The following is an 11,171-nucleotide window of genomic DNA, read 5'->3' on the forward strand; positions in this document are numbered from 1 at the left end:
TGAGTGAGAACATTCACAGACATTTCGTTACGCCGAAGAAGAAGAGTTCGTGACTGTCAACGTCGCTTCCGCTACACGGTCAAAAGGCTCGGTCAAGCGCCGGATTTGCCAACTAGCGGTGAAAACAACAGCTAATGTTTGAAGATGTCTCAAGCACTGTTATAACATACATGTACGGACTATTCAGCTGTTGAGATTGGCAGGACCAATTCTTCTGCCCGAATGGAGATTAGGCATCTCGTTTCACTTGTACTCCAATCACTGGCGTAACATATTTATTATGGGCCCTGGTGCAAGCAACCCTCCTAGACCCCCCCCCCGTCCCTCCCGTCTCTCTCTCACTCGCTCACACACACACACACCACCACCGCCACCATAGGTGGGTTTAGTAAGTAATTTGAGTAATTTATTTGTATAGCACCTTTCACAGATATACGATCACAAAGTGCTTCGCAGCATAAAATATAACACATAAAATGGAAATATCAAAGTAACAGTCAAAGTTGACACAGATGAGTTATTGTAAAGGTCGGTACGTCAAAGATTGGCTACGCTTCAGAACCACGGGGACCGGACGCACCACGGACCGAGGTGGGAAACCTAAACAGGCGGTCTTAAAACCACATCAGTCGACAAGGCGATGAAACAAGTCAACAAAGTAACTAGGCTGTAATATAGCTGATAGCCTGGTCATGTGACAGTAACAGGGGAGCACACGTCACACTCAAAACCTGGTAGGTTGCATGGCTTGGCACACATTGCAGCTTTCCTTGCTCTCCTTCCTCTTTTTACATCCACTTTTATGTGTGTAACTCACGCTAGCTTGCTTGATTTTGCTTTTCTAACGTTACTCCGGTAGGCTAGATAGGTAAATGTTATTGCGCGCTCTAAACAAGCTATCGGCACATGCTCAAAACAGACACGTAACATTGGACTAGGACAACGCATGCAGAAATATTGACGGGCCCCCCCTAGCGGCGGGCCCTGGTGCCACTGCACCGGCTTCACCAACCATATTTACGCCAGTGACTCCAATCACATACACTCAGTGGTGGATCTAGAGATTTTTTCCTGGGGTGGCAAAGGGGTGGCAAGACTGTGTCCCGGAGGTGGCAGCTGCCACCCCCTTGCCACCCTGTAGATCCGCGCCTGTGAGGGGGAGGGGGGATTCTAAATCGGCGACTTCTGTTTGAGATGAGTTTGGTGCGGGTCTCATTGACCTTCACCATGAATGTACATAAAATATACTTTAAAAACATATTATCTGATTTATAAACGGGGTGGCAACAGGGGTGGCAAGACTGTATCCCAGACCACCTCGGCAAGTGGTTTGAGTAACCGGTTCACAAAACGTTTTGGTGGTCGTTGACACGTCCACTTGGGATCCGATCGCAAAAGCCGCCTTTTAAAACCAAGTGTCAACGGGTGACTGACACGTTTGCTCACGTGTGAAGAGGCGCACTGCGTAACCTTTAACACGCTCCTCCCTTTGTCTGTTCGCAAAATGGAAGACGCCATTGAGAAGCTGCTGCAACTCGACGCTCACAAGGTCAACACGGTGAAGAAGGTAAATAGAGAAAAGAGTCTTGCTGACGTGGCTGAAAGCTTTCCTGAAGCGTAATGTAAATGTAACCGGTTATTTTCTTGCCCGGTGGGGGATTCGATACAGAGTGTACTGCACCACAAGGCGACATCACTAACCGCTCGGCTAAAGGGTCAGACCCGCTGGCTGGGGCAGTGGTTCTCAACGTTTTTGGGGTCCTGGACCCCCTGCGTACTTTTGATCTACCCTGAGGACCCCTCCACCTGATCTTGGGGGAGGGGGGTTGCAATTTGATAGAAACAGTAGAAACTGCATTTTAAATTGCATTATAGCATTTATTCACTCTTTGGGGCAAAAATAAGAGCTTTCAGTTGTAACTTAGATATAGTTAACAAAATAGAATTCTTATGCAGTAACTTTCAGATATATGTAACAAAACAGAATATGTATTCAGTAACTTTCAGATATATGTAACAAAACAGAATATGTATTCAGTAACTTTCAGATATATGTAACAAAACAGAATATGTATTCAGTAACTTTCAGATATATGTAACAAAACAGAATATGTATTCAGTAACTTTCAGATATATGTAACAAAACAGAATATGTATTCAGTAACTTTCAGATATATGTAACAACAGAATTTTTATGCAGTAACTTTTAACAATACAAACGGGAGCGAGATCTCTTATTAAAATACAATAAATTACACTTGTGAAACAGGTGTAATTAGAGAAAAAAGGCCTGTTACCCTTTATAGTTTAGGTAGATAAAGGTCTCAGTCACATTTGAGTAAAATAATCCTATTTCTATAAATGTCATAGGATCTTTTTTTAAAGATATTTTATTTTCACGGACCCCTTGCAATTACACCACGGACCACTAGGGGTCAGCGGACCCCCGGTTGAGAAACACTGAGCTAGGGGCTAACGGGTCTTATTAGTAGTTTACAGTCGTCATCCTCTCCCGGAAGCGCGCCCTCACGCTTTGTTCTTCCCGCGCTCCGAAGAGACTTCTGAGGATCAGCACACTTCCGGATCCCACCGCTGCCACCAATGTAACCGGGTATTTTCTTGCCCGGTGCGGGATTCGATACGGGGTGTACTGCACCACAAGGCGACATCACTGACCGCTCGGTTAAAGGGTCAGACCCGTTAGCTAGGGGGCTAACGTGTCTTATTAGTAGTTTACATCAGTAATAAATGTCCCCGCGGGGTTGCCGAATGGTCTGACGGTTTCAACATTTCCTCAATCAAAAGCATATGCTGGGCCGGGGGAGTGGGTTTTTTTTTAAAAATGTGATGGAAAAAGACAACAACTTGTTTTACGGCGGGAGTCTTCAGCAAACTGCGAAACAAACAAGATTTCTTGAGTCCTTCCAAAATGGCGGATGCCGGCAAATGGCGGATGCCGGATATGAGGATACTCGTCCTCGCAACTGTGGACGTCACTTGATACGTAACCCTCGAAACTTTTCACCCGTTTGCTGGTGGGCGCAGCGGGTGAAATTTGGGCGTGTCGTTGACATTCATCCATGGTCAATCTTGCAGGCGTCGCGAAAAATATGCCATTGTCAATAGCGCGCGCCAGCAAACAGGAAACGGGTATGACCGCTGCAGTAGAAACCGGAAGTCAGTGGACGGCAGTTACGTACAGAGCCGATTAGCTTGTTTGGCTTGCTTGAGAAGGCCCCAGCCTGCGTGTTTATTTGACGTGTTTCTTTTGTTTTCGTGTCGCTGTCAGGTAGAGGTCAGTACAGGGGTAGAAATGGCACCTTCTGGGTGATTAACATTCCCGTATCTGCAGTGGGGGGGAAAGTGAAATAAGTCAAATTGATGAGCTCAGTTAAGTCTCTGGAACAATAATGGAAGAACTGGTCGAGTAGGACATGGAAATAAATGAGATATTGACTGGTGAAACGCTGTCTAATGTGACCACTCTTTAAAGCTGTGTTGTGTAATTACTGTCCAAAATTGTTTTTAGGCAATTTTACACTTTGTCAACCAGAATATGGTGACGATGGGCCTGCAGGTGGCTGACATGGACAAACAGGTAAAGAGCCAGAAGTCTAACACGGTTTCTACAACATGTCTGTTAAACTTTACTTTCTATAAAAATACAGCACCGGTAAGGGAATGAATTTCTTAATTTCATTGCATTCTCTACAATGATAATAAAGGCCTTCTTCTTCTTCTTCTTCTTCTTCCTCTCATTTTTTTCCTATCTATAAAAGTTTTGGTAACACTTTAGTATGGGGAACATATTCTAAGTAAAAAAACTTAATTACTAGTAAATTAGTAATGATCAAGATGTCACTTTAGTATGGGGAACATATGCTAAGTAACAAAAACTTAATTTAGAGTAATTTAACACTATGAACACTTGTAGTTTTGTGTTTTGTTATGTAAGAACAGAGCATATTCATTAAGTGTTAGTAAGGGAGAATAACTCTTCTATAAAGTCTATACTAAGCAAAGCATATTGAGATGGTACTACTAATAAGCAATACTTCTGAGGTTATAGAGGGAAAACTCATAGTTAATGGCTTACTGGTTGTATAATAAGGTCATGCAGAATACGGCATTAATAAGTGCTTAATAAAGACTGATGAAGAGCCAATATGTTGCTAATTTGCATGCTAATACACACCTAATTAATGGTGTATATGTTCCCCATACTAAAGTGTTACCAAAGTTTTTTTAGGGAGTTGTCAACTCCCCAAATCTCCGATGCGAGGGTCTAAGGACAGGATGTTGTGTTACTGTAGAGCCCCTTGAGGCAAATTTGTAATTTGTGATATTGGGCTAAACAAATAAAATTGACTTGACTACTACTACTACTACTACCACCACTTCTTCTTCGGGCTCCTCAGGTATCTGGCAGTTTGCTTGCTTGTTTGTGTGTGTTTGTGTTTTCACATTGTTGTTTTTCCCGTGCAGTTTTCAGATGGCGTGATTCTCCTGCTGCTGGTCGGACAGTTGGGGGGTTTCTACATTCCGCTCTGTGACTTCCACCTGACACCTATCAATCATTCCGAGATGGTATGGATTCACTATGGATTCCAAATGCATTAGTGAGAGTGGTGCATCCTCCAGAGGGGGTGATGTGACTTTGAGCTGAGTGGAAGCGCACACATGCACACACACACACACACACACACACACAACTTCACATAATGACTATCAGCTCAGATTAAACTTGCATGATCCCTTTGGGGCAATTAGGTAATTATTTATGTTTTCTTTAATTAAGGTATTTATATTTGATTAGGAAATTTATACACCTTGTCATTTGATGGATAAAAAATTAATTGTATGAATTATGTAGTCATGAAAGTATGTAATCACAACATGAAGCTTAAGATCCGTGTGGTAGAATTTAATGTTTTATGGTTTTATATAGCTCACGTATAGGCTATTATAATTTTACAATTACATGTCATAGCGAGCCTGTTATATAACCATCATTATCACCATGCACGTGTATCCTCATAGCCTCAGAGCTGCATTCATTTAAACAGAATATAGGTCGGGGGGGGGGCGGTTGTGGAAATTCAAGGGAAATCATACATCAGATGAGAAATTTGGGCAACCCTTTAATTTACAGGTGATTAATTACATAGTAATTGTGAAGAAATTGCTAAGAAATTACGTAGTGGCAGCATTTAATTTGAAGAAATTACCCACTTGTATTAATTCCCATATAATTACTCACCAAACCTCTTTATTCTGCTTTAATTTCACTCTATAATTACCCAGTACTTAGCACGTTCTTCACATTACGTAATTAATGGCCTGTAAATTATAGGGTTACTGGAATTGTGTTTACAGCACTTAGTTAGCTGATGAGCATAGAGGTCAAAGGTCGCACAGAGGTCATGCACTTCGTTGCCAAATTCACCCCCCCCTTTTTTTTCCATCCCAATTGTTTCCGGCTAATTACCCCCACTCTTCCGAGCTGTCCCAGTCGCTGCTTCACCCCCTCTGCTTTTCCGGGGAGGGCTGCACACCACCACATGCCTCCTCCCATACATGTGGGGTCACCAGCCGCTTCTTTTCCCCTGACAGTGAGGGGTTTCCCCAGGGGGACGTAGTGCGTGGGAGGATCACGCTATTCCCCCTCCCCACTGAACAGGCGCCACGACTGACCTGAGGAGGCGCTAGTGCAGCGACCGGGACGCACACTCCCACATCCGGCGTCCCACCCGCAGACACGGCCAATTGTGTCTGTAGGGATGCCCGACCAAACCGGAGGTAACAAGGGGATTCGAACCGGCGATCCCGGTGTTGGTAGGCAACGGAATAGACCGCTATGCTACCCGGACGCCCCTCAGTTCCATATTATGAGTGAACAGCAGCAGCAACAGATGGGAAATGGCGTTATCTCTAGAGATATAGCTGCTAGAGGTTGGTAATGCAGACTCCCTGTTGCACAGAGAGGACATGAGACCTGTTTTCAGTGGAACGGGGTTCACCGTTACACTGCATGACATTACCTTAGCCTGCCACAGTGTGGTTCCCTCTCTCTGTTCACCCTGTAAGCCTTCTTATTGTTGTAGTTTTGCCGTCTTAACTGTGTTAGTCCATTGATGGTAACATGTTGTCTGACGTTTAAATCTCTGAACCCTGTAGCTTCATAATGTGACCCTGGCCATGGATCTCCTTGGTGACATGGGCCTCCAGGTGACCAGCGTTAAGCCACAAGGTAAATGGGCCACACATGAATACTGTTTTAACAGCAAAGACTGCAGGTCACATTTTCACCCATTAAGATGCTCGGCACAGAGGACAAAAACCAGCCAACCAAACATGTAAATGAACTGCTCGTAGACGGCTGTGCCGGACTCATCTCAGACGATTTCCTCTATCCGGAGCGTTTATCGGTGTGGCGGGGGAAACGTCAAAACCTGTTCACGTCTCAAGGGGGGTAGAAAAGTGGCTCTGATAGGTTTGAGTTAATCTGCGCTGGCCGGGAGCAGTTGTGAATTCATGAATCCACATTGAATTTGGGAACGAGGGAATGGCTGTGGAACGTTAGTGTGACGCGAGCCCGCACGAGTGTCGCCGCAGCTGATTGGCTCTGTCCAATGTGTGACCTTGGACACAGCCAATCATCAGCAATCGTATACACATACACAATCATCGGCAACCACACACGAACACAGAGCTGACTTGAGTGTGGGTCACAGGTGGGTCACAGAAATTCTTGGTTTGCACCTGTACAGTTAATAACTTAGTGTCTATTCTTGTTTGTGGACTGATGAGTGGTTTCAGGCTAAGAGGTGGAGAGGGAAGGGTAATGACCTACTTTTCACTCTCACAGATGATAACACCGTTCCTGAATTAGCCGGGGAACTTCGGCACGTTTATTTCGCTCCCTGCATAACGTGCACGTAATCCGACTGACCCCCGTCTACCTTCCCGCTCCCGTGGCTGCTCTGTTTTCTATCCCATAATTCCCTGTGTCCTTAAAGGTGTATTCCCCTAAGACTGAACAGCACAGGAAGTAAATAAAAACACCGAGTGAGTGATAGAGCGAACGAGTTTAGCTGCGTTTACGATATGGTTGCTTTTCATTCTTCAGGTACATAGCCTTGGAACCAGACGAATTCCCAAATGCTATTTAGTCTGGCCCCTCTCGCTTCATTTTCCATTTCCCAAGTGGCGGTATCAATGGGCGCAGGCCAGAATGCCTTGGAACTGAATTGGATAGATCTACAACCAATCAGCGCAACAAAACGTGTGACGTAGCGCTTGAACTTTTGACCAAATCCTGTTGGAAGTACGGCAAACACCTCTTTCTTATCGACAAAAGCTTTTAAGTGCAGTTGTTTGTTCCTCTTTTGGAGAAAATATACCGTCCGGTTGTTTGATACTGTAACAACCACGGACGTGTAGACTCGCTAGCCCGTTGGCTAACAGGTCGGACCCTTTAGTTGACTGGTTAGCTTAGTCGCCCGTGGAGCGGGCGACCCGGGTTCACTTCCCGGCTGCAGCGGATTCCCAGCTGAGCCCCGAATTTGCTACATTGGTGTCAGAAGTGGGATGGTGAGACCGTGAGGCCATCGGAAGCGCGTGCGCCCAGAGGTACGAGGGAGCTGGTATGCTGAAGCGCGGGAATGCGCTTCCCGAAGGGGTTAGCCCGTTGGCTAATGGGTCGGACCCTTTAGCTGACTGGCTAGTTCACCCGGGTTCACTAAATTACGGTGGCGATGGTGGATTCACATACCGTTCCACATCAGCAGGAGCCAACGACGCTCCTCTGTACGTCAGCGTTATGTTTTCCCCACCCGCGTTCCGGGAAGACCCACCCCTACTCTACCTCTGATTGGCTAACTCTATCCCTAACCCCACCCTACCCCTAACCTTAACCAACCAACCCAACGGAGACAACGAGCACTAGCCTATCAGAAGTAAGAGTCCTTGGAATGCGGGTGGGAAACGAATTAGGCTGTGCGTCATTGTGTCAAACCCGCCCCATGTTAAATAAACGGTTGTGATTGGCCCGACCCGGGGCAGGTCGGGTGGAAATCTTTCTGAACGGGAGGGTGGCCAGACGTATGCCAGAGCAAATGTAAAGCATGCGCCCGCAGATTCGTCTGGTTGCCAGGCTGTCCGGTACAAAGTAAAACACGGAATGACAAGATATGAAGTACCCATGCAAGTTGTACGAACAGTATACAGTTGTAGGTGCAACAGTGTCTTAAAATCAGTCTCGTACATTTATCAGCCTTTAATTTTTGTGTCCAACGATATAATTGAACCATTCAAGTTGATGGAGGAACACATTTGCACCAGCTGGAGTCCTTAGTTGGCAGAGGATGGCTCCGGTGAGGACTGCCGCAACTCAGGGAGGACAGCGGCTTACTTCAATGAAAGCAATTTATTAGAACGATCAATGAAAAATCGACAAATACTAATCAGTCACAATCAACTGAGCAGCAATGTGATGATCAAGGCACAAGAGGTGATATAAGGAAGCGAGGCTGTACAAATATTTTGTGTGTGTGTGTGTGTGGGGGGGGGGGCGGGGTGTTGGCTGTGATGGGTTATGTAACGTTATGTGTATCCATCCATCCGAACCGCTTATCCTGCTCTCAGGGTGGCGGGGATGCTGGAGCCTGTCCCAGCAGCCATTGGGCGGCAGGCGGGGAGACACCCTGGACAGGCCGCCAGGCCATCACACAGGGCCCACACACACACACACACACACACACACACACACACTCATACCGAGGGGCGATGTAGTGCGGCCGATTCACCTGACCTACAGGTCTTTGGTCTGTGGGAGGAAACCGGGGCCCCCGGAGGAAACCCACCCAGACACGGGGAGAACATGCAGACCCCACACAGAGGACGACCCGGGTGAAGTTTAGCTGCGTTGAGTGACAGAGTGAGAGCCCGAGTGTCAACCTGGACGTGTTGTCGATTGTCTGCACAAAAACGTTTCGTCTCAGTTGTCTCTATTGTTTTTCAGTAAAGATGGTGAACGATAGGCCGAACACACCTGCCAGCCAAAAAAAACAAGCCCGTGGCCTAATTTCAGAACCCTAACGTGGTAATTGTCAATGTGAGGACCTGCACAATTAATTTAACGAAGAGCAAAGTGGCTAATTTAATTCGTTTTTAGTGCCTTTTTAATTACCAGTTTAATCGCTCTGATGGAACAGGGAATCCTAGTGCAGGAGGTCCACAAAGAGACACACACACACACACACACACACACACACACACACATGCTGTGCAGGTCTTTAATAAGGTTAGCAAGCGGTGCAGTCAATCTCAACGCCAGAATCATTTAATTAGCGTTAGCGTATCAACCAAGAAAGAGCCATTTTGTTGTGTTTGATATATTGATTAGATTTCCAACTAATGCATTTTTTGCCCTAGATCTATGACCTATCCAGATGCATTGTGGGAGTGGGCATCAGCTCATGCTGGTAATGTCATCAGAGGAAGCGGTGATGGTTCATACTGGAATAATCACGCTGTCTCCTGTGGATGTTGTTGCAGATATCGTCTCTCAGGACCTCACCGCCACCCTGAAGGTCCTGTACGCCCTCTTCAAAAAGCACAAGGGTCCGTCAGACGGCAGCAGGACGAGGAGCCAGCCTTAAAGGACCAATCTGTAATTTCTTTTTCACCAAATGAATTTGAGGTATAGTCACATGTGTAGGTGAAAGGTTCGAGTTATCGTTGGAAAATATGGATTTTGTGTCTCTCTGTAGACCTGTGTCCCCCCCCCCCGCCCCTTGTGTTGTCCACACATTCTGTATACTGCCCTTGTCTTAAGGGTCATTTATGGCCCACCATCTTTTGATAGCTTGTTTAGTAAGACGAGTCCTACTAAAACACGCCCGTGTTTCTCTAAAACTATGGACATGAGCAGTATCAGATTCGGCTGAGTGGGCGACCCTGACCGTTGACCACAAAAAGGTTCTTCCGCTCAGCATCTTGTGAGTTTCACCACTGGTCACCGATTGGCTCTTCCGCTGAAATATCACATCCCCTACGCTGCATCCCCGTAGCTTTGTTATTTAACCCATAACTGGGGTAACCTTGACTCATTATCAGGGCGTGTCCACAGGCCAGTGGGCCATGATAATGAGCCTACGGGGGGGTTACTCCTCCAGGGGTTTCCGTTCGGGGTTGCCCCACCCTTAGCCTTTGGCTAAAAAGCCTTATCCCGCACGGTAGCGGTGTACCGGTCACTCTATAGGGCACCGGTGATTCGCCCGTAGTCAGAGCCCCGCTAGTGAAGACAGTCAGAACCTCGAGAGGGTGGGGTGGACTTGTCTGGGAGAAGCTTTATATTGCGCTAGGGGGTCCGGGGGGTCCGGGAGAGGAAAATGAAAAATGCAGTTAAAAAAGGCCTAATAATAAAAATAAAATTAAATATATCAGAAAATAATAATCAAAAAAAATACCGAAAGAAAGAACTGTTGATGAATATTGTAAAGCACAAATGACAATGAATGTTTGGTTAATAAAAGAAAGAATGTTGACTATAATACAACTGAGAAATGATTTGAAATGTAAATTAAGTTAATATTGCATTCATAAAAATTAGGACATATTAAGAAGCTGTATGTTTGATTTTTTAATATTTGCCAGTGTAATTTAAATTAAATTTTGAGCCATGTCGCAATAGGGGGCCCCCAGCCAGAGGCTACGGCTATTAAGGGGTCCTTGGCATGGAAAAGTTTGGGGACCCCTGCGCTAGGTGACTTGTGTGTTTTTGACATGCGCCACACCAAGACCACACCAGACCACACCAGACCTGTTCGATTTGCTGGTCGTTGCTGGAGGAGCGAGGAAGCACTTGCAAGTGTCCTTCTGTTTTGGTCACCCAAACGTGGAAAGACGTGTGTGGGAAGGCCTGCAAGAAATTACATCCATCAACTTGTCGACGACACAGGATGCCCATCTGAGGATCTTCCAGCTGTTATGCAGGATAGAGACGGGTGGCGTGAGGGGGTCAGATCCATCCGAGGACACTCGACCTGATGATGAGGATTACATTACATTGCAGTCATTTAGCCGACGTTTTTATCCAAAGCGACTTACGATAAGTGCATCATTTAACGTTGGAAATCAGGAGAACTGCTGGTCATCAGAGGTCGGAA

The 11,171-nt window shown here is 46.0% G+C and overlaps 1 protein-coding gene across 1 annotated transcript in view; it reads left to right on the forward strand.

The window, feature by feature from the left end:
* The window catches only part of LOC130113975 (beta-parvin-like), a 47,883-nt gene extending 37,274 nt beyond the window's left edge, over window positions 1–10,609 (forward strand). Inside the window, exons 13-17 of the mRNA XM_056281689.1 lie at window positions 1,455–1,567; window positions 3,530–3,598; window positions 4,486–4,587; window positions 6,178–6,250; window positions 9,559–10,609. Coding sequence (XP_056137664.1) covers window positions 1,455–1,567; window positions 3,530–3,598; window positions 4,486–4,587; window positions 6,178–6,250; window positions 9,559–9,662 — 461 coding nt within the window. The 3' untranslated portion in view covers window positions 9,663–10,609. The remainder of the gene's footprint in view (window positions 1–1,454; window positions 1,568–3,529; window positions 3,599–4,485; window positions 4,588–6,177; window positions 6,251–9,558) is intronic.
* Window positions 10,610–11,171: the final 562 nt, after the last annotated feature.

Source organism: Lampris incognitus, chromosome 6 (assembly GCF_029633865.1).
Source record: "Lampris incognitus isolate fLamInc1 chromosome 6, fLamInc1.hap2, whole genome shotgun sequence".
Classification (NCBI taxonomy): Eukaryota; Metazoa; Chordata; class Actinopteri; order Lampriformes; family Lampridae; genus Lampris; species Lampris incognitus.